We start from the raw sequence: 24,407 nt of genomic DNA on the forward strand, positions 1-24,407 counted from the left end.
CCATGTACCAATCTGCACTCTCTATATATCCACCCCATGTACCAATCTGCACTCTCTATATACCCACCCCATGTACCAATCTGCTCTCTATATACCCATCCCATGTACCAATCTGCACTCTCTATATATCCACCCCATGTACCAATCTGCACTCTCTATATATCCACCCCATGTACCAATCTGCACTCTCTATATACCCACCCAATGCACCTATCTGCTCTCTCTATATATCCACCCCATGTACCAATCTGCTCTGTATATACCCACCCCATGTATCTGTCTGCTCTCTCTATATACCCACCCCATGTACCAATCTGCACTCTATAAATACCCACCCCATGTACCAATCTGCTCTCTATATATACCCACCCCATGTACCAATCTGCATTCTCTATATACCCACCCCATGTACCAATCTGCACTCTCTATATATCCACCCCATGTACCAATCTGCACACTCTATATACCCACCCAATGTATCTGTCTGCACACTCTATATACCCACCCCATGTACCAATCTGCTCTCTCTATATACCCACCCCATGTACCAATCTGCTCTCTATATACCCACCCCATGTATCTGTCTGCTCTCTCTATATACCCACCCCATGTATCAATCTGCACTCTCTATATACCCACCCCATGTACCAATCTGCACTCTATATATACCCACCCCATGTACCAATCTGCACTCTCTATATATACCCACCCCATGTACCAATCTGCACTCTCTATATACCCACCCCATGTACCAATCTGCTCTCTCTATATACCCACCCCATGTACCAATCTGCACTCTCTATATACCCACCCCATGTACCAATCTGCACTCTATATATACCCACCCCATGTACCAATCTGCACTCTCTATATATACCCACCCCATGTACCAATCTGCACTCTCTACCCACCCCATGTACCAATCTGCACTCTCTATATACCCACCCCATGTACCAATCTGCACTCTCTATATACCCACCCCATGTACCAATCTGCTCTCTCTATATACCCACCCCATGTACCAATCTGCACTCTCTATATACCCACCCCATGTACCAATCTGCACTCTCTATATACCCACCCCATGTACCAATCTGCACTCTCTATATACCCACCCCATGTACCAATCTGCACTCTCTATATACTCACCCCATGTACCAATCTGCTCTCTATATACCCACCCAGGGCCGCTGCTGGCCAAATGGGTGCCCTAAGCAGAAATTTACTTTTGTGCCCCCTCCCCCAAATATTACGGAAGTAAAAATAAAATAATAAAAAGAAACACCTACTATAGGGGCCCCACACACAGTGCCCCCAAAGACAATGCCCCCATAGTAAGTGCCCCCAATAGCCCCCATAGATCGATTGAACTATCTGGGACAGCGGGATGCGCTATAAAAACCGGCGGGACAGTGTTGGGGGGTATGTTATAATATATAGAAATGCTTTTTTTTTTTGGAGCAGCTGGGATGGTGCCCCCCTGGGAGTTGGTGCCCTATGCAGACTGAGTACTCTGCTTATAGGGAGCGGCGGCCCTGTACCCACCCCATGTACCAATCTGCTCTCTATATACCCATCCCATGTACCAATCTGCACTCTCTATATATCCACCCCATGTACCAATCTGCACTCTCTATATATCCACCCCATGTACCAATCTGCACTCTCTATATACCCACCCCATGTACCAATCTGCTCTCTATATACCCATCCCATGTACCAATCTGCACTCTCTATATATCCACCCCATGTACCAATCTGCACTCTCTATATATCCACCCCATGTACCAATCTGCACTCTCTATATACCCACCCAATGCACCTATCTGCTCTCTCTATATATCCACCCCATGTACCAATCTGCTCTGTATATACCCACCCCATGTATCTGTCTGCTCTCTCTATATACCCACCCCATGTACCAATCTGCACTCTATAAATACCCACCCCATGTACCAATCTGCTCTCTATATATACCCACCCCATGTACCAATCTGCATTCTCTATATACCCACCCCATGTACCAATCTGCACTCTCTATATATCCACCCATGTACCAATCTGCACACTCTATATACCACACCCAATGTATCTGTCTGCACACTCTATATACCCACCCCATGTACCAATCTGCTCTCTCTATATACCCACCCCATGTACCAATCTGCTCTCTATATACCCACCCCATGTATCTGTCTGCTCTCTCTATATACCCACCCCATGTATCAATCTGCACTCTCTATATACCCACCCCATGTACCAATCTGCACTCTATATATACCCACCCCATGTACCAATCTGCACTCTCTATATATACCCACCCCATGTACCAATCTGCAACTCTCTATATACCCACCCATGTACCAATCTGCACTCTCTATACCCACCCCAATGTACCAATCTGCACTCTCTATATATCCACCCCATGTTCCAATCTGCACTCTCTATATACCCACCCCATGTACCAATCTGCACTCTCTATATACCCACCCAATGCACCAATCTGCACTCTCTATTATACCCACCCAATGTACCCTATCTGCTCTCTCTATATATCCACCCCATGTACCAATCTGCTCTGTATATACCCACCCATGTATCTGTCTGCTCTCTCTATATACCCACCCCATGTACCAAATCTGCACTCTATAAATACCCACCCATGTACCAATCTGCTCTCTATATATACCCACCCATGTACCAATCTGCATTCTCTATATACCCACCCATGTACCAATCTGCACTCTCTATATATCCACCCCATGTACCCAATCTGCACACTCTATATACCCACCCCATGTACCAATCTGCACTCTCTATATACCCACCCCAATGTATCTGTCTGCTCTCTCTATAACCCACCCCATTGTACCAATCTGCTCTCTCTATATACCCCACCCATGTACCAATCTGCTCTCATATACCCACCCCATGTATCTGTCTGCTCTCTCTATAACCCACCCCATGTATCAATCTGCACTCTCTATATACCCACCCCATGTACCAATCTGCACTGTATATATACCCAACCATGTACCAATCTGCACTCTCTATATATGCCCACCCCATGTAGCATCTGCTCTCTCTTATACCCACCCAATGTACCTATCTGCTCTCTCTATATACCCACCCCCATGTACCTAATCTGCACTCTCTATATATCCACCCCATGTACAATCTGCACTCTCTATATATCCACCCCATGTACCATCTGCACTCTCTATATACCACCCATGTACCCAATCTGCACTCTCTATATATCCACCCCATGTAGCAATCTGCTCTCTCTATTATACCCACCCAATGTACCTATCTGCTCTCTCTTTATACCCACTCCCATGTACCAATCTGCACCTCTCCTTGAATATATCCACCCCATGTACCAATCTGCACTCTCTATATATCCACCCCATGTACCAATCTGCACTCTCTATTATATCCCACCCCATGTACCAATCTGCACTCTCTATATATCCACCCCATGTACGCAATCTGCTCTCTCTATATACCCACCCAATGTACCAATCTGCTCTCTCTATATACCCACCCATGTACCAATCTGCACTCTCTATATATCCACCCATGTACCAATCTGCACTCTCTATATACCCACCCATGTACCAATCTGCACTCTCTTATATATCCACCCCATGTACCAATCTGCACTCTCTATATATCCACCCCATGTCCCTGACTTTTATTCCTTTATATCTGCACTCTCTAATATACCCACCCCAGTAGCAATCTGCTCTCTCTATATACCCCACCCATGTACCTAATCTGCTCTCTCTATATACCCACCCCCATGTACCAATCTGCACTCTCTATATATCCACCCATGTACCAATCTGCAAACTCTCTATAATATCCCACCCCAGTGTACCAATCTGCACTCTCTATATATCCACCCCCATGTACCATCTGCACTCTCTATATACCCACCCCATGTACCAATCTGCACTCTATATACCCACCCCATGTACCAAATCTGCACTCTCTATATACCCACCCCATGTACCAATCTGCACTTTATATCCCACCCCATGTAACCAATCTGCACTCTCTATTACCCACCCCATGTACCAATCTGCACTCTATATACCCACCCCCATGTACCAATCTGCACTACTATAGTACCCACCCATGGTAACCCATCTGCACTCTCTATATACCCCCCCAGTACCAAATGCTGCACTCCTCTATCATACCCACCCAATGTATCTGTCCTGCTCTCTCTATAACCCACACCCAGTGTACCCAATCTGCTCTCTCTATCATACCCACCCCATGTACCAATTCTGCTCTCTATATACCCACCCCCATGTATCTGTCTGCTCTCTCTATATACCCACCCATGTATCAATCTGCACTCTCTATATACCCACCCCATGTACCAATCTGCACTGTATATATACCCACCCCATGTACCAATCTGCACTCTCTATATATGCCCACCCCATGTAGCAATCTGCTCTCTCTATATACCCACCCAATGTACCTATCTGCTCTCTCTATATAGCCCACCCCATGTACCAATCTGCAACTCTCTATATATCCACCCCATGTACCAATCTGCACTCTCTATATATCCACCCATGTACAATCTGCACTCTCTATATACCCACCCCATGTACCAATCTGCACTCTCTATATATCCACCCCATGTAGCAATCTGCTCTCTCTATATACCCACCCAATGTACCTATCTGCTCTCTCTTTATACCCACCCCATGTACCAATCTGCACTCTCTATATATCCACCCCATGTACCTATCTGCTCTCTATATACCCACCCCATGTACCAATCTGCACTCTCTATATATCCACCCCATGTACCAATCTGCACTCTCTATATATCCACCCCATGTACCAATCTGCACTCTCTATATACCCACCCCATGTACCAATCTGCTCTCTCTATATACCCACCCCATGTACCAATCTGCACTCTCTATATATCCACCCCATGTACCAATCTGCACTCTCTATATATCCACCCCATGTACCAATCTGCACTCTCTATATACCCACCCCATGTACCAATCTGCACTCTCTATATATCCACCCCATGTACCAATCTGCACTCTCTATATATCCACCCCATGTACCTATCTGCACTCTCTATATACCCACCCCATGTAGCAATCTGCTCTCTCTATATACCCACCCAATGTACCTATCTGCTCTCTCTATATACCCACCCCATGTACCAATCTGCACTCTCTATATATCCACCCCATGTACCAATCTGCACTCTCTATATATCCACCCCATGTACCAATCTGCACTCTCTATATATCCACCCCATGTACCAATCTGCACTCTCTATATACCCACCCCATGTACCAATTCTGTCCACTCTACTGATATACCCACCCCATGTACCAATCTGCACTCTCTATATACCCACCCCATGTACCAATCTGCACTTTATATACCCACCCCATGTACCAATCTGCACTCTCTATATACCCACCCCATGTACCAATCTGCACTCTATATACCCACCCCATGTACCAATCTGCACTCTATATACCCACCCCATGTACCAATCTGCACTCTCTATATACCCACCCCATGTACCAATCTGCACTTTATATACCCACCCCATGTACCAATCTGCACTCTCTATATACCCACCCCATGTACCAATCTGCACTCTATATACCCACCCCATGTACCAATCTGCACTCTCTATATACCCACCCCATGTACCAATCTGCACTCTCTATATATCCACCCCATGTACCAATCTGCACTCTCTATATATCCACCCCATGTACCAATCTGCACTCTCTATATACCCACCCCATGTACCAATCTGCACTCTATATACCCACCCCATGTACCAATCTGCACTCTCTATATACCCACCCCATGTACCAATCTGCACTCTCTATATACCCACCCCTTGTACCTATCTGCTCTCTCTATATACCCACCCCATGTACCAATCTGCACTCTCTATATATCCACCCCATGTACCAATCTGCACTCTCTATATACCCACCCCATGTACCAATCTGCACTCTCTATATACCCACCCCATGTACCAATCTGCACTCTCTATATATCCACCCCATGTACCAATCTGCACTCTCTATATACCCACCCCATGTACCAATCTGCACTCTCTATATATCCACCCCATGTACCAATCTGCACTCTCTATATACCCACCCCATGTACCTATCTGCTCTCTCTATATACCCACCCCATGTACCAATCTGCACTCTCTATATACCCACCCCATGTACCAATCTGCACTCTCTATATATCCACCCCATGTACCAATCTGCACTCTCTATATACCCACCCCATGTACCAATCTGCACTCTCTATATACCCACCCCATGTACCAATCTGCACTCTCTATATATCCACCCCATGTACCAATCTGCACTCTCTATATACCCACCCCATGTACCAATCTGCACTCTCTATATACCCACCCCATGTACCAATCTGCACTCTCTATCTCTCAAATCAAATGAGCTTTATTGGCAGAACCAAATACATTGAGCATTGCCAAAGCAGGTATAGGGTGTAATGGGTGGGGTTAGGGGGTCAGTATATGGGAATGGGGGGGGGGGGTTTAAGGGGTGGGGTTAGGGGGTCAGTATATGGGAATGGGGGGGTTTAAGGGGTGGGGATATGGGGTCAGTATATGGGGACAGGGGAAAGTCCTGTCTCTCTCAGTCTATGACAGTCAGTTATGTATTGTGCTGCCATTGTTGCTGTCGGTGCCTCTTCTCCCAGTAGGATGCGGAGTTTTCTCTCTTCTTCTATAGAGGGGAAGTCTGGGATGTGATGGGAGAGTCTGTGTCAGTGGGTGTCTCTAATTGCTGAGTATTTGGGTCTCTGGCAGTGGGTGTCTCTCAGGGCTGAGTATTTGGGTCTCTGGCAGTGGGTGTCTCTCAGGGCTGAGTATTTGGGTCTCTGGCAGTGGGTGTCTCTCAGGGCTGAGTATTTGGGTCTCTGGCAGTGGGTGTCTCTCAGGGCTGAGTATTTGGGTGTCTGGCAGTGGGGGTCTCTCAGGGCTGAGTATTTGGGTCTCTGGCAGTGGGTGTCTCTCAGGGCTGAGTATTTGGGTCTCTGGCAGTGGGTGTCTCTCAGTGCTGGGTATTTGGGTCTCTGGCAGTGGGTGTCTCTCAGTGCTGAGTATTTGGGTCTCTGGCAGTGGGTGTCTCTCAGGGCTGAGTATTTGGGTCTCTGGCAGTGGGTGTCTCTCAGGGCTGAGTATTTGGGTCTCTGGCAGTGGGTGTCTCTCAGGGCTGAGTATTTGGCTCTCTGGCAGTGGGTGTCTCTCAGGGCTGAGTATTTGGGTGTCTGGCAGTGGGTGTCTCTCAGGGCTGAGTATTTGGGGCAGTCTAGCAGGAAGTGGGTCTCATCCTCTACTGCCCCCTGGTCACAACGCTGGCACAGCCGGCCAGTCATCAGGATCTGTCTGGCTTTGCGGTTCTGTAGCCTTTCCAGGTATGGGGCCAGTCTGTATTCCCTCCCTAGTGATTGGTAGATAGTAAGCTCCTGGGAGTATCTCATCCCTCCAATCACAGACATATTGCTCTTTAGATTGCTTTATAGTTTGTGTTACTTGGCCTTTAGTCAGTGGGTGGGAGGCTTGGGTGGGCCGGGTACTGATGGGTTGTTTGGGATCTGCACTTTTCTCTGTACTTTCTCTATTTCATTACTGCCCCCCCTTATATATTTATATATAGTTACCCCCCCTTAACTGCCCCTTCCCCAGTGTAACCAATCCCAACTGGGCATTTACAGTAGGGGGTACATTATCCCTTATAATACATGAGTGATACTCAGAGTTCCCTGTATAACTCAGCCTGCAGCCTTGTGCCTTTATATGGGGGGCACAGAACCCCTCAGTGACTGCTAATATCCTTATCATTTACAGTAGGGGGTACATTATCCCTTATAATACATGAGTGATACTCAGAGTTCCCTGTATAACTCAGCCTGCAGCCTTGTGCCTTTATATGGGCACAGAATCCCTCAGTGACTGCTAATATCCTTATCATTTACAGTAGGGGGTACATTATCCCTTATAATACACGAGTGATACTCAGAGTTCCCTGTATAACTCAGCCTGCAGCCTTGTGCCTTTATATGGGGGGCACAGAACCCCTCAGTGACTGCTAATATCCTTATCATTTACAGTAGGGGGTACATTATCCCTTATAATACATGAGTGATACTCAGAGTTCCTGTATAACTCAGCCTGCAGCCTTGTGCCTTTATATGGGGGGCACAGAACCCCTCAGTGACTGCTAATATCCTTATCATTTACAGTAGGGGGTACATTATCCCTTATAATACATGAGTGATACTCAGAGTTCCCTGTATAACTCAGCCTGCAGCCTTGTGCCTTTATATGGGGGGCACAGAACCCCTCAGTGACTGCTAATATCCTTATCATTTACAGTAGGGGGTACATTATCCCTTATAATACATGAGTGATACTCAGAGTTCCCTGTATAACTCAGCCTGCAGCCTTGTGCCTTTATATGGGGGGCACAGAACCCCTCAGTGACTGCTAATATCCTTATCAGTGACAGTAGGGGGTACATTAGCGGAAGGGTACCATCTCACTGCTGGAGAGTAAGGGGGCGGCACTTGGTGCCCAACACATTGATTCCCACACCGAATGTTTGGTAAATAACACTTTATTTTAGCCATTTCAGAAACATTTGGGCAGAAAGAGAGACGAGAGAGAAGCTGGTGGGAAGCGCCGCCCTGCCGAGTGCAAGTTCTCCGCGCCGAGAGCTGATTGGTAGGTTTAGCCACTCCCACATTGCATCAGGCTCGGGAATCTGACAGTGATGTCTGGCAGCCAAGGCTCACTGTTCCTGCAATGAGAGGATATGTAGTCAGGAATGGGTCTTGTTACAGGACTACAACTCCCAGCATCCCCTGCAGGCAATAGCAGTGCAGCCCCGGCGTGACTGTTACTTTAAGATTAGAGGGAAAACAACCCAAACTGGCAGCTCCCCTGCTAACCCCACACTAATAGTTTCCACACTCTTCCCCAGCAGCCATTAACTAATTAGGTCGTTAGCAGCCCTTTAGCTATTAACCGCCACACCATTTGGAGGTAATTAGAGATTTAACTGTTGCCGCACCCCGGGCGCTTCGGTGCCCCACATTCTAATCTCGTTAGCACTTTATTACCCGGCGCTAAAATTAACCCACGGCTGCACTTGGGGTGCAACGGTGGGTTCCAGGGATTGGTTTATCCCAAGGCAGGTACCCCCTGGGGTTTGTGGGGGTGTTTGGGGCGCTGAACTGAAGTTTGCCTTTAATTTACCCAAGTGTACAGTGCTGTGGCTAAAACTGTGTGCGCAGTAAGGCAAGGTGTGGGCAGGGGCTGTAACTGTGCGGGCAGTAAGGCAAGGTGTGGGCGGGGGCTGTAACTGTGCGGGCAGTAAGGCAAGGTGTGGGCAGGGGCTGTAACTGTGGGCGCAGTAAGGCAAGGTGTGGGCAGGGGCTGTAACTGTGCGGGCAGTAAGGCAAGGTGTGGGCGGGGGCTGTAACTGTGCGGGCAGTAAGGCAAGGTGTGGGCAGGGGCTGTAACTGTGGGCGCAGTAAGGCAAGGTGTGGGCGGGGGCTGTAACTGTGCGGGCAGTAAGGCAAGGTGTGGGCAGGGGCTGTAACTGTGGGCGCAGTAAGGCAAGGTGTGGGCGGGGGCTGTAACTGTGCGGGCCAGTAAGGCAAGGTGTGGGCGGGGGCTGTAACTGTGCGGGCAGTAAGGCAAGGTGTGGGCAGGGGCTGTAACTGTGGGCGCAGTAAGGCAAGGTGTGGGCAGGGGCTGTAACTGTGCGGGCAGTAAGGCAAGGTGTGGGCAGGGGCTGTAACTGTGGGCGCAGTAAGGCAAGGTGTGGGCGGGGGCTGTAACTGTGCGGGCAGTAAGGCAAGGTGCGGGCGGGGGCTGTAACTGTGCGGGCAGTAAGGCAAGGTGCGGGCGGGGGCTGTAACTGTGCGGGCAGTAAGGCAAGGTGGCGGGCGGGGGCTGTAACTGTGCGGGCAGTAAGGCAAGGTGCGGGCAGGGGCTGTAACTGTGCGGGCAGTAAGGCAAGGTGTGGGCGGGGGCTGTAACTGTGGGCGCAGTAAGGCAAGGTGTGGGCGGGGGGCTGTAACTGTGGGCGCAGTAAGGCAAGGTGTGGGCGGGGGCTGTAACTGTGGGCGCAGTAAGGCAAGGTGTGGGGCAGGGGCTGTAACTGTGGGCGCAGTAAGGCAAGGTGTGGGCAGGGCTGTAACTGTGGCGGGCAGTAAGGCAAGGTGTGGGCGGGGCTGTAACTGTGGGCGCAGTAAGGCAAGGTGTGGGCGGGGGCTGTAACTGTGCGGGCAGTAAGGCAAGGTGTGGGCGGGGGCTGTAACTGTGGGCGCAGTAAGGCAAGGTGTGGGCAGGGGCTGTAACTGTGGGCGCAGTAAGGCAAGGTGTGGGCAGGGGCTGTAACTGTGGGCACAGTAAGGGGGTTTGCAAGCAGGGGGCAGTATGGCTGGGGCACAAATAGAGCTGGCAGTTGAATTTTATGCAGAATGGGAGGTTGGATAACCAATATGGGGCCAAACCTGCCCAGCAGCCCCGTGGGCAGCAGGATATCCGTGCGTCTGTGTGAGCCACTCACCTTCACAAACTTGCCGTGCAGCAGGTACGGGGACTGGAAGTCGTTCTGGCAGTTGGAATACGCCATGCCCAGGCCGATGCCCGCCGAGAAGGCGATTGGCCACGTCTTTCCTGTGAAAATAAGGAAAAACACCAAGTCCCCCAGTGAGAGCGGTTACACAGTGTTTGGGAAGAGTTCCCCTTTAAATCGCTGAGAGAGAAGCAGAAAGGCACAAAGCCGGTGCCAGAGAGTCCCCTTTGTTTGCAGTAGAAAGGAGCGGAGGCTGCTGGGAGTTGGCCGGGGCCCCCGTGGGTTTGATGGCGCGGGACTGTGGGATCAGGTTGAGTTGCAGCGGTTTGGAGCAATCAAGGTGCACTGTGTGTGGCCCGATAGCCTTAAACAGAACAACATGGCCGCACCGGGGGAACAATCTGATATTCCTGGGCCCCCAGCGAGACGCCACAGGGACGCCGTGATCCCATAAAGCGCGGGGGGGGGGGGGGGCATGACAATAACCAGGACTGTGACGCACCCACTCAGGAATCTGCTTTGTCTCCAACACACGGCGGCCAATGGGCTCATCACTGGGGAGATCTGCTCTGTGTCCAACTACAACTCCCAGCAGCCCCGGCAGCGCTGGAACTACAGGTTATGGGGTCAGTTCCTCAGCTTTGAGATTAAGATATCGTAGGGGCCAATAAGCTTCTGAGTCTGGGGGGCCAAGGGGGCAGTTTGTGTCAGTCTGTGTATGTAGGGGGGCAACAAGAAAACATGACTTACGTTTAAAGAAAATCACTGAGAAAACGATGCCCAATCCAAGGCCGGCACCTAAAACACAAATGAGAGAATTTCATTGGTGGGTATCCTATACACCCAGGAGCATCTCATTGGTGGGCATCCTATACACACGGGAGCATTTCATTGGTGGGTATCCTATACACCCAGGAGCATTTCATTGGTGGGTATCCTATACACCCGGGAGCATTTCATTGGTGGGTATCCTATACACACGGGAGCATTTCATTGGTGGGTATCCTATACACACGGGAGCATTTCATTGGTGGGTATCCTATACACACGGGAGCATTTCATTGGTGGGTATCCTATACACACGGGAGCATTTCATTGGTGGGTATCCTATACACACGGGAGCATTTCATTGGTGGGTATCCTATACACACGGGAGCATTTCATTGGTGGGTATCCTAATACACACGGGAGCATTTCATTGGTGGTATCCTATACACACGGGAGCATTTCATTGGTGGGTATCCTATACACACGGGAGCATTTCATTGGTGGGTATCCTATACACACGGGAGCATTTCATTGGTGGGTATCCTATACACACGGGAGCATTTCATTGGTGGGTATCCTATACAAACGGGAGCATCTCATTGGTGGGTATCCTATACAAAGAGGAGCATCTCATTGGTGGGTATCCTATACAAAGAGGAGCATCTCATTGGTGGGTATCCTATACAAACGGGAGCATTTCATTGGTGGGTATCCTATACAAACGGGAGCATTTCATTGGTGGGTATCCTATACAAAGGGGAGCATTTCATTGGTGGGTATCCTATACAAATGGGAGCATCTCATTGGTGGATATCCTACACTGACCCACAATGGAACTGGATTCTCCCAGAGGGGCCCGGGCTGCTGCCAAAGAGCCGTTTCCTTACAGGAACTCGGTGGGATCCGGCCTGTAACAATATTCACTTTGGCTGCAGCGCACGTGGCTGGGTCCCAGCGGCTGGGAAAGCAAAGGGTTAATGCCAGGTGAAGGCTAAAGCTGCCGGTAGTTGTACTAAGTGGCCAAAACGTGCCTCAAACAGGGGCAATTAGGGCATTTGGCAGCAGATAAACGGGACAGTGATTTAGTCCTGGTCGCCCTCTCAGTGCCAGGGGGAAGGGGAAACCTGCGCTCACCCCGCTGCCCTGCAACATGGCACCCAGTAGCACCCAGACCCAGTAGCTAGAGCAGGGGCTGCATTAATCATGCCATTTTGCTGGAAATATACAGGGGACCCCCCAGTGTGACACCCCTGAAATAAGGGCCCCACAGTGCGACTCCCAGGCCCCTGTCTGTGCAACAGGCTCTCGTGTCCCGTGCCAAGTGCGCTCTAATCCGCCCGCCGTCTCCCCGGCACCATCACTCCAGCACAGCTGGGCCGCACAGCGCTTCCACCATTAGGGATAATTACTATCTGGGAGGATTCATAAAGCGGACAAATTGCCTGACCCCTGACCCCCCCCGTGCCCCGCCCCTCCGAGAATTACAGATCCCCCTACAGGCGTACGACGTGGCGCTCGGGGAACAGGAAAATGTTCTATAACCTGATATGGGGGAACCCAAACCCCATTAAAGGGCATATAAACCCATAAACTACATTTATGTCTAAATCATAACTCCCCAATATCCATTCATTCCTCATTCTCACTGGGTTTATAGTTATGTGTAACTGTCACTGTGTCTGTCCCTTTCCCTTCCCTGCACTGCTGGTTCTGACTCCTGATACAACTCCCCAATATCCATTCATTCCTCATTCTCACTGGGTTTATAGTTATGTGTAACTGTCACTGTGTCTGTCCCTTTCCCTTCCCTGCACTGCTGGTTCTGACTCCTGATACAACTCCCCAATATCCATTCATTCCTCATTCTCACTGGGTTTATAGTTATGTGTAACTGTCACTGTGTCTGTCCCTTTCCCTTCCCTGCACTGCTGGTTCTGACTCCTGATACAACTCCCCAATATCCATTCATTCCTCATTCTCACTGGGTTTATAGTTATGTGTAACTGTCACTGTGTCTGTCCCTTTCCCTTCCCTGCACTGCTGGTTCTGACTCCTGATACAACTCCCCAATACCCATTCATTCCTCATTCTCACTGGGTTTATAGTTATGTGTAACTGTCACTGTGTCTGTCCCTTTCCCTTCCCTGCACTGCTGGTTCTGACTCCTGATACAACTCCCCAATATCCATTCATTCCTCATTCTCACTGGGTTTATAGTTATGTGTAACTGTCACTGTGTCTGTCCCTTTCCCTTCCCTGCACTGCTGGTTCTGACTCCTGATACAACTCCCCAATATCCATTCATCCCTCATTCTCACTGGGTTTATAGTTATGTGTAACTGTCACTGTGTCTGTCCCTTTCCCTTCCCTGCACTGCTGGTTCTGACTCCTGATACAACTCCCCAATATCCATTCATTCCTCATTCTCACTGGGTTTATAGTTATGTGTAACTGTCACTGTGTCTGTCCCTTTCCCTTCCCTGCACTGCTGGTTCTGACTCCTGATACAACTCCCCAATATCCATTCATCCCTCATTCTCACTGGGTTTATAGTTATGTGTAACTGTCACTGTGTCTGTCCCTTTCCCTTCCCTGCACTGCTGGTTCTGACTCCTGATACAACTCCCCAATATCCATTCATTCCTCATTCTCACTGGGTTTATAGTTATGTGTAACTGTCACTGTGTCTGTCCCTTTCCCTTCCCTGCACTGCTGGTTCTGACTCCTGATACAACTCCCCAATATCCATTCATCCCTCATTCTCACTGGGTTTATAGTTATGTGTAACTGTCACTGTGTCTGTCCCTTTCCCTTCTCTGCACTGCTGGTTCTGACTCCTGATACAACTCCCCAATATCCATTCATCCCTCATTCTCACTGGGTTTATAGTTATGTGTAACTGTCACTGTGTCTGTCCCTTTCCCTTCTCTGCACTGCTGGTTCTGACTCCTGATACAACTCCCCAATATCCATTCATCCCTCATTCTCACTGGGTTTATAGTTATGTGTAACTGTCACTGTGTCTGTCCCTTTCCCTTCCCTGCACTGCTGGTTCTGACTCCTGATACAACTCCCCAATATCCATTCATTCCTCATTCTCACTGGGTTTATAGTTATGTGTAACTGTCACTGTGTCTGTCCCTTTCTCTTACCTGCACTGCTGGTTCTGACTCCTGATACAACTCCCCAATATCCATTCATTCCTCATTCTCACTGGGTTTATAGTTATGTGTAACTGTCACTGTGCCTGTCCCTTTCTCTTACCTGCACTGCTGGTTCTGACTCCTGACACAACACTGCACTGAGCCCCCCCAGTTGATGGTTGGGGGGTGAGAGTTACTGAGGAAGGAAAGGGTTAATGAGCAGCCCCCGTGCGGTGGTCCCTGCCACCTGATCCCACCATGTTGGGCTGCGCAGCTGTTTCCACTAAAGTGCGGCACCTCCAGCACAGCCCGGAGCGCAGCCCAATAAAAGATGAAAGGCTTATCTGCTAATAAAAGTGAGCAGCCAGGCCTAATGGGGGAGGTTTTCCAGAGCAGAGCCGCGGGCGCAACGGCCAGGAGGGGGGGGGGGCGGGGGCAGGGAAACAGCCCCTTTTACACCTTCTTCATGACAACTTCTAACTCTTAATTGAAAAAACAGGCCTCCCCCCCCCACAGCACCCCCTCCTTATGCCAATTGCCCCCCCAGGCACCCCTCCACATGCCAAGCAACCCCAGGCACCCCCTCCTTATGCCAAGCAACCCCAGGCACCCCCTCCTTATGCCAAGTGCCCCCTCCTTATGCCAAGTGCCCCCTCCTTATGCCAAGTGCCCCCTCCTTATGCCAAGTGCCCCCCAGACACCCCATCATTATGCCATGTGCCCCCTCCTTATGCCAAGTGCCCCCCAGACACCCCATCATTATGCCATGTGCCCCCTCCTTATGCCAAGTGCCCCCCAGGCACCGCCTCTTTATGCCATGTGCCCCCTCCTTATGCCAAGTGCCCCCTCCATATGCCAAGTGCCCCCAGGCACCCCCCCCATATGCCAAGCAACCCCCAGGCACCCCTCCATATGCCAAGCAACCCCCAGGCACCCCTCCATATGCCAAGCAACCCCCAGGCACCCCCTCCATATGCCAAGCAACCCCCAGGCACCCCCTCCATATGCCAAGCAACCCCCAGGCACCCCCTCCATATGCCAAGCAACCCCCAGGCACCCCCTCCATATGCCAAGCAACCCCCAGGCACCCCCTCCATATGCCAGCTGGGTCATTTCTGTCTTAACCACACAGGATCCAGAGTCACGGAACCAGAAAGATTCTCCTCATTGAAAACAACAGAACCCTGTGTGGGTCAAATGGGCCAGAGCCCCACCCAACCCACAAACCCATGGCCCAAACCCACACCTGCAATCGGCCTATTTGCACCCCAACCCTATGGCCGCTGCCTCACATCTACCCTTTACCCAGAGGGACTAGAAGGGATGAGGACACAATGGAGGACTGCCCTTAATGCCCCCCATCCTACCATGTCAGGGGCTCTGCTGTGATTGGTGCACACACTGGGGCACAAGGATAGGTACATTGCCAATTAATGCACTGGGAGAAATGGCTTCTGCTACATTGTTTCACGAGTCAGAACCAGAGAAAGGACCAGGCAGCAGCAATGGCCTGTACACCTACCTACCAGTGAATGTATATTGGGAAGTGGGGCAGAATTCATTATGTTAGGAGTGTTTGGGTGGAGGGGCCCCAAACCTTGCGTTCTACCCTCCCCACCGGCTCCATGTTGGCCGGAGCTCCCCCCTGGATAACAGGGATGTGCAGCTGACGGGGAGCCAGGGAAATGTAGGGAATATGGCAGCTCCTCAGTACATTTCTCTGGCTCACACAGGGCCCGGCGCTGCCAGATGGAGACTGACGCTGCCTCATTCTTTCCCCGGCGCAGGGAGTTGCTATCTGCCTCCCTATCGTGTCCTCTCGCCTGTGTGCAACCCGACCTGCGCCCCAGAGATATCAGAGCCCCCGAGACTGGCGCCCAGCATTCCTCATCTGGGAGTTTTATGGGCAGGAGCGGCCGGGAGTCGTAGCAACAATATACACACGTGTGCGTGTAACAATTATACCCCCAAACCCACAACCAGCGAACTGACCAACTGCAACACTATGGCACCTCCTACCCATATGTATAAATACAAATATACAGAGAAGGAATGTTCTGGGCACACAATAAGCTGTACCCCCATACTGTACTGTCTAAGGGAAACACTATGGCACCCCCTACCCATATGTATAAATACAAATATACAGAGAAGGAATGTCCTGGGCACACAATAAGCTGTACCCCCATACTGTACTGTCTAAGGGAAACACTATGGCACCCCCTACCCATATGTATAAATACAAATATACAGAGAGGGAATGTTCTGGGCACACAATAAGCTGTACCCCCATACTGTACTGTCTAAGGGAAACACTATGGCACCTCCTACCCATATGTATAAATACAAATATACAGAGAAGGAATGTTCTGGGCACACAATAAGCTGTACCCCCATACTGTACTGTCTAAGGAAACACTACTCTACCACTGTCCTACACACTCCAGCACTACTCACACACACTTACTCTCAGACACTCACACACAGACATTCACCCAAAATCGCTTGGCTGTTCCTTCTGGATCCGCACGTCTCATCTATCATTCTGCTTTGCTTTTGTAACAGACAGGTTTGGGCTTTAGAGGGTGCAGCACCCAGGAACTGAACCCTGCGCTCCATATTTAGCAGGTTTACATTTGTAATAGTTATATAGAAACGCTTCTGGCTCTGTATTTACTTTCCACTAATCCTCTCATAAACACACGCACGGCACATCTAAATAACGCACGCCAGCCCCTGAAACGGCCACAGACCGGATACAATGGGCCACACTCACACTGTTATACAGATAGCTAGAATCTCAGCCATAAAGCAGGGCAGGACTGCTGCTTACAATGGGGGGATCAGATAGGATCTGTGCCACTGTGACAGAATGCTCTGTTATACAGATAGCTAGAATCTCAGCCATAAAGCAGGGCAGGACTGCTGCTTACAATGGGGGGATCAGATAGGATCTGTGCCACTGTGACAGAATGCTCTGTTATACAGATAGCTAGAATCTCAGCCATAAAGCAGGGCAGGACTGCTGCTTACAATGGGGGGATCAGATAGGATCTGTGCCACTGTGACAGAATGCTCTGTTATACAGATAGCTAGAATCTCAGCCATAAAGCAGGGCAGGACTGCTGCTTACAATGGGGGGGATCAGATAGGATCTGTGCCACTGTGACAGAATGCTCTGTTATACAGATAGCTAGAATCTCAGCCATAAAGCAGGGCAGGACTGCTGCTTACAATGGGGGGATCAGATAGGATCTGTGCCACTGTGACAGAATGCTCTGTTATACAGATAGCTAGAATCTCAGCCATAAAGCAGGGCAGGACTGCTGCTTACAATGGGGGGGATCAGATAGGATCTGTGCCACTGTGACAGAATGCTCTGTTATACAGATAGCTAGAATCTCAGCCATAAAGCAGGGCAGGACTGCTGCTTACAATGGGGGGGATCAGATAGGATCTGTGCCACTGTGACAGAATGCTCTGTTATACAGATAGCTAGAATCTCAGCCATAAAGCAGGGCAGGACTGCTGCTTACAATGGGGGGATCAGATAGGATCTGTGCCACTGTGACAGAATGCTCTGTTATACAGATAGCTAGAATCTCAGCCATAAAGCAGGGCAGGACTGCTGCTTACAATGGGGATCACTGATACAGTATATATATCAGAGCCAGGGGGGATATTGCTCAGAATCCAGCTGATAGGGAAGGAGGTTGGGGGCTATAAACACGGCATCTGGATTTTATGGGGAAGAGGAAACATGTGGCGCAAACATGTAACACCCGCACAGACTGGAAGCACCGATACAATAAATTGAACATTAAAGAGACAGAACATAAAACATTACTTGGATCCAAAGCTGCTTCTGAGCAAAAAAAATGTAGATTGAGATATCTGTATAGCACTGGGCAACCCGAAGCCTCCAGATGTTGCTGAACTACAACCCACGGACACACAGCACAAATTCCGTTACATATCAGTCTACTCATTAGTAAATGATAAGGATATTAGCAGTCACTGAGGGGTTCTGTGCCCATATAAAGGCACAAGGCTGCAGGCTGAGTTATACAGGGAACTCTGAGTATCACTCATGTATTATAAGGGATAATGTACCCCCTACTGTAAATGATAAGGATATTAGCAGTCACTGAGGGGTTCTGTGCCCCCCATATAAAGGCACAAGGCTGCAGGCTGAGTTATACAGGGAACTCTGAGTATCACTCATGTATAATAAGGGATACTGTACCCCCTACTGTAAATGATAAGGATATTAGCAGTCACTTATCTAAACTGCTCAGTAAATCCCTTATCCAGAAACCTCTTATCCAAAAAAGCTCCAAATTACAGGAAGGCCATCTCCCATGGAGACCAGTTTAAGCAAATAATTCTACCTACAGGTATGGGACCGGTTATGCAGAATGCTCGGGACTGGGGTTTTCCAGATAAGGGGTTTTTCTGCAATTTTGATCTCTATACCTTAAGCCTACTGAAAAATCATTTAACCATGAAATAAACCCAATAGGGCTGTTCTGCCCCCAATAAGGGGTAATTATATCTTAGTTGGGATCAAGTACAGGTACTGTTTTATTATTACAGAGAAAAGGGAATCATTTAACCATTAAATAAACCCAATAGGGCTGTTCTGCCCCAATAAGGGGTAATTATATCTTAGTTGGGATCAAGTACAGGTACTGTTTTATTATTACAGAGAAAAGGGAATCATTTAACCATGAAATAAACCCAATAGGGCTGTTCTGCCCCAATAAGGGGTAATTATATCTTAGTTGGGATCAAGTACAGGTACTGTTTTATTATTACAGAGAAAAGGGAATCATTTAACCATTAAATAAACCCAATAGGGCTGTTCTGCCCCCAATAAGGGGTAATTATATCTTAGTTGGGATCAAGTACAGGTACTGTTTTATTATTACAGAGAAAAGGGAATCATTTAACCATTAAATAAACCCAATAGGGCTGTTCTGCCCCCAATAAGGGGTAATTATATCTTAGTTGAGATCAAGTACAGGTACTGTTTTATTATTACAGAGAAAAGGGAATCATTTTAAAAAATGTTAATTATTTGCTTATAATAGAGTCTATGGGAGATGGCCTTCCTGTAAATTTTTAGATAAATGGTTTCTGGATAATGGATCCCTTACCTGTATTATAAACGGAATCTTTTTTCTCTGTAATAATAAAACAGCTCCTTGTTCTTGGGTGGTAACTGAGCTGCATGAATCCATACTGGGGGCAAAACAATCCTATTCAATGTATAAAATGATTTCCAGCAAATATAAGTTATGGAGATCTCTTATCTGGAATGGATAAGGGGTTTTCCAGATAACACACTATCCCAAAGATATTTACACACTTTAAAAGAATAAGTTTTAGAAGGGGGAGGGCGGCTTGTTTGCATTGTCAAAAAGGAAGCCCTAAATCAAATGGGGGGAGGGGGGGGTGTTGTTTATATGAGAGCAGAGTGGAAAGGGCATGGTGCCCCTCACTGAGTGCCAGGTGCAAGCAGGTAGGAGTCGGAATGGCAGAGCCACGTTATCTCCCCAAACATCTCATGATCTGGGGGGGGGGTTGTTTGGAGATGGAGAGATCCGGTTCTGCTTTGCTGGAAAGAACACAGGAGTCGCAGAGCTAGAAAAACACAGGGGCTGCCAAGCTCCCAGAATCCCGTGCCGGAGACGCCCTTGCCGGGAAGAGGGGCTAATCGGGTTCAAGAAAGTATTACTCAGCAGTGACCGCAAGTGGACCGCTTTATTAGAAGAGCCCGAGGGGTCGGCAGAACCAGGCACCGATAGGAAACCCATTCATTCATGAGCAGTGCCTCTAGTGGAGACATATAGTATTGCAGTTTGTACAGCTACCAAGCAATATGGCAGCTCCAGTTAATGCCACCCTTATAACGAATTCTATTAGATGATCCCATAAAGAGCCCCCGATAATGAGCCTGCGCCCCCAGGCTGGCCGCTGTGATGTTAAGTAATTGCAGAGAGTCCGGGCAATTAAACCAGCAAACGCCTGTTCCTCGAGCGAGAGAAGGAATTAGTGGGACAGGGAAAGTGTGGGCGGCTGGGAGTTGTCGGGGAGTAATGATGTGGAAAAGTGACTGAGCCCCTGTGAGAGAACATAATGAGGGCGGAATTCCAGCGCGGCGCGGCCATTGTTCATACTTTCCCGGGGGTTTTAGGGATTAACAAATTAGGGAGCAAAGCTCCTGACTTCAATCCGCCAGTTCTCTGTGATCCCACATTATATTTACCCATGCACCGATTAGGAACATGTTAACTAAACAACAATTACAGAAATGTTAGTCTTACTACGCACATCCGAAACACCGGAACCATTGCCCCCCTGATAGATAATACAGTAACTCTATGGAGGGGGGAAAAAGGTTCCAGACCTGTAAAAAGGGGTAACATCTCATATAGCATGGAGAGTCACAGAGGGGATTTGGGCCATTCCATTGCACTGAAAAATGCTATGATCAAACTTAGGGGGCCATTCCTGCTGAATTGTGCTTAGTACAGGGGGATCCCTATGTGCCATAGTTTTATGGTATCTCTCTGTACAGGCTATGAGCAAACTTAGGGGGCTGTTCCTGCTGAATTGTGCTTAGTACAGGGGAATCCCTATGTGCCATAGTTTTATGGTATCTCTGTGTACAGGCTATGGGCAAACTTAGGGGGCTGTTCCTGCTGAATTGTGCTTAGTACAGGGGAATCCCTATGTGCCATAGTTTTATGGTATCTCTCTGTACAGGCTATGAGCAAACTTAGGGGGCTGTTCCTGCTGAATTGTGCTTAGTACAGGGGGATCCCTATGTGCCATAGTTTTATGGTATCTCTCTGTACAGGCTATGAGCAAACTTAGGGGGCTGTTCCTGCTGAATTGTGCTTAGTACAGGGGGATCCCTATGTGCCATAGTTTTATGGTATCTCTCTGTACAGGCTATGAGCAAACTTAGGGGGCTGTTCCTGCTGAATTGTGCTTAGTACAGGGGAATCCCTATGTGCCATAGTTTTATGGTATCTCTCTGTACAGGCTATGAGCAAACTTAGGGGGCTGTTCCTGCTGAATTGTGCTTAGTACAGGGGAATAGCCATGTTTATATTATTTTATGTCTTTGTACAGGCAATAAGTTATCCTATGGGGTTTGTCCGTTACTGCCCTCCCTTTGGCCACTTGAAACTAACCACATCCCTAATGACATGAAGCCAAACCCTACTTTATGCCGGTGCCAGTATGATGTGTGTGGCCAAACCAGAGTGTGTAGAACAATTGGGCAATGACAAAAGGCTATTATGTGGCATTGTGATTAATATTTATATATATATATATATATATTATATATATATATATATATATATATAAATGTTTTTCACAACTATGTGGCCCCACCAGTATAGTGCAGGAGCCCAGGATAAAAGCCCCCCCCTGCCCCAGAGCCATACAAATATACAGAGAAGGGACACGCAGTACAGACGCTAATTTAATTACATGTTCCACAAACCACAATTCTAAATAATAGTTTTTTTTTTCCCCCTAAAGTTAATCGCTCCCAAATCAGAGTATTTAGAGTTCTCTGTAAACACTCCGAGGGTCCGGGGAAGGTTACCCAGCCCGCTGGATGGAGCAGCGACAGGCCGGGGCAATTAGAATGGAGCCAGTAAAAGAAAGGGCTCAGGGTGTTAAAAGAGGGTGGTGCCCCTCCCTCCCACCCATGAGTGGGTGCTGCCACGTTGCTCCCATTACTGGAAACTGCCTACAGAGGGGGGGATAACAGTTGTGTTTTTGTGCACTAGATGGCGCTCTTTCACTGAGGTGCCATAGGAATATCAGTAAATGTAGGCATAGTGACACCCCTTGGGCATTTAGGCCACTTTTTGCCCCAACCTCCCTAACCCTTACCCCACCCAAACCCCTGAGTTTATTGCAGTATTCCTAAACATTGTTTACTCGGACCCCCAAGCAGTCGTGCCCCTGCACCCCCCATAGTTGCCCTGGATGGCATTTAAGCAATAACAGCCAGGGTTGCCAAGCATTGCCAACATTAGCAACCAGACAGCACTTTAAAACCTCAGGACTGAAATTAAAAAACAGACCAACTGCAAATAATCTCAGCATCTTAATACTTCTCCTTCAGAGTGTAAGCTCTTTTGGGCAGGGCTCTCTTCACCTCTTGTATTGGTTACTGATTGCTTTATATGTTACTCCTTGTAGAGTGTAAGCTCTTTTGGGCAGGGCTCCCTTCCCCTCCTGTATCGGTTACTGATTGCTTTATATGTTACTCCTTGTAGAGTGTAAGCTCTTTTGGGCAGGGCTCTCTTCCCCTCTTGTATCGGTTACTGATTGCTTTATATGTTACTCCTTGTAGAGTGTAAGCTCTTTGGGGCAGGGCTCCCTTCCCCTCCTGTATCGGTTACTGATTGCTTTATATGTTACTCCTTGTAGAGTGTAAGCTCTTTGGGGCAGGGCTCTCTTCACCTCTTGTATCGGTTACTGATTGCTTTATATGTTACTCCTTGTAGAGTGTAAGCTCTTTTGGGCAGGGCTCCCTTCCCCTCTTGTATCGGTTACTGATTGCTTTATATGTTACTCCTTGTAGAGTGTAAGCTCTTTGGGGCAGGGCTCCCTTCCCCTCTTGTATCGGTTACAGATTGCTTCATATGTTACTCCCTGTAGAGTGTAAGCTCTTTTGGGCAGGGCTCCCTTCCCCTCCTGTATCGGTTACAGATTGCTTCATATGTTACTCCCTGTAGAGTGTAAGCTCTTTTGGGCAGGACTCCCTTCCCCTCCTGTATCGGTTACTGATTGCTTTATATGTTACTCCTTGTAGAGTGTAAGCTCTTTTGGGCAGGGCTCTCTTCACCTCTTGTATTGGTTACTGATTACTTTATATGTTACTCTGTATGTCTGTATGTCCAATGTATGGAACCCACTTATTGTACAGCGCTGCGGGATATGTTGGCGCTTTATAAATAAATGTTAATAATAATAATAATAATAATAATATTATATGGAATACTAAAAGTAAACTTCCCGATGCGTTTCTCATTCCCGGCCCCCAGGTGGCGAGATATAGAACCCCCCCCCCCCCCCCGTGCCAGCAGTTCCCCCCGTGGCAGCTTATGGCAAAACACTTAACGAGCCAAAATAAAAAGGGTTTCTTTTAGTGTTCTAGGAAATGGAAAAAAAGCGTGCGAGCAGCGGAGCACAATACTGCAGCACATTGGCATGCAGGGACAAGCTGCCCGCTCTGTGCCAAGAGCCAGTTTTCCATTTAATAAGTTTCATCTCACCTCCGAGTGCTTCCTGTACAAGGGAAGTGTGCGGGGCCCGCTGGCCGGGGGCCATTAACCCTTCAGCAGCTCGGCCCAGTAGTCAGAGTTCTCTTATTGGCCGGCAGAATGGAGCCGAGTAGCAAATCAGATTAAAGGAAAAACGGGGTTAAATCCCTGGCAGCCCCACCAAACTGCCCCCTACACCCCATATTACTTGGTGCCCGCTGAAGGACAGGGCATGGAAGCACCCACTTGTATATGATTATATATATATATAAAAAAGCAGACCAGCCCTATTGGGTTTATTTCATGGTTAAATGATTCCCTTTTCTCTGTAATAATAAAACAGTACCTGTACTTGATCCCAACTAAGATATAATTACCCCTTATTGGGTTTAATGGTTAAATGATTCCCTTTTCTCTGTAATAATAAAACAGTACCTGTACTTGATCCCAACTAAGATATAATTACCCCTTATTGGGGCAGAACAGCCCTATTGGGTTTATTTAATGGTTAAATGATTCCCTTTTCTCTGTAATAATAAAACAGTACC

General features: G+C 48.4%; 1 protein-coding gene across 1 annotated transcript in view; it reads right to left on the reverse strand.

Moving 5' to 3' along the window:
• Window positions 1–8,662: 8,662 nt before the first annotated feature.
• The window catches only part of micos10 (mitochondrial contact site and cristae organizing system subunit 10), a 28,292-nt gene continuing 12,547 nt past the window's right edge, over window positions 8,663–24,407 (reverse strand). Inside the window, 3 exon segments of the mRNA NM_001171669.1 lie at window positions 8,663–8,861; window positions 10,641–10,750; window positions 11,400–11,447. Coding sequence (NP_001165140.1) covers window positions 8,853–8,861; window positions 10,641–10,750; window positions 11,400–11,447 — 167 coding nt within the window. The 3' untranslated portion in view covers window positions 8,663–8,852.

Source organism: Xenopus tropicalis, chromosome 7 (genome assembly GCF_000004195.4).
Source record: "Xenopus tropicalis strain Nigerian chromosome 7, UCB_Xtro_10.0, whole genome shotgun sequence".
NCBI classification, from domain to species: Eukaryota; Metazoa; Chordata; class Amphibia; order Anura; family Pipidae; genus Xenopus; species Xenopus tropicalis.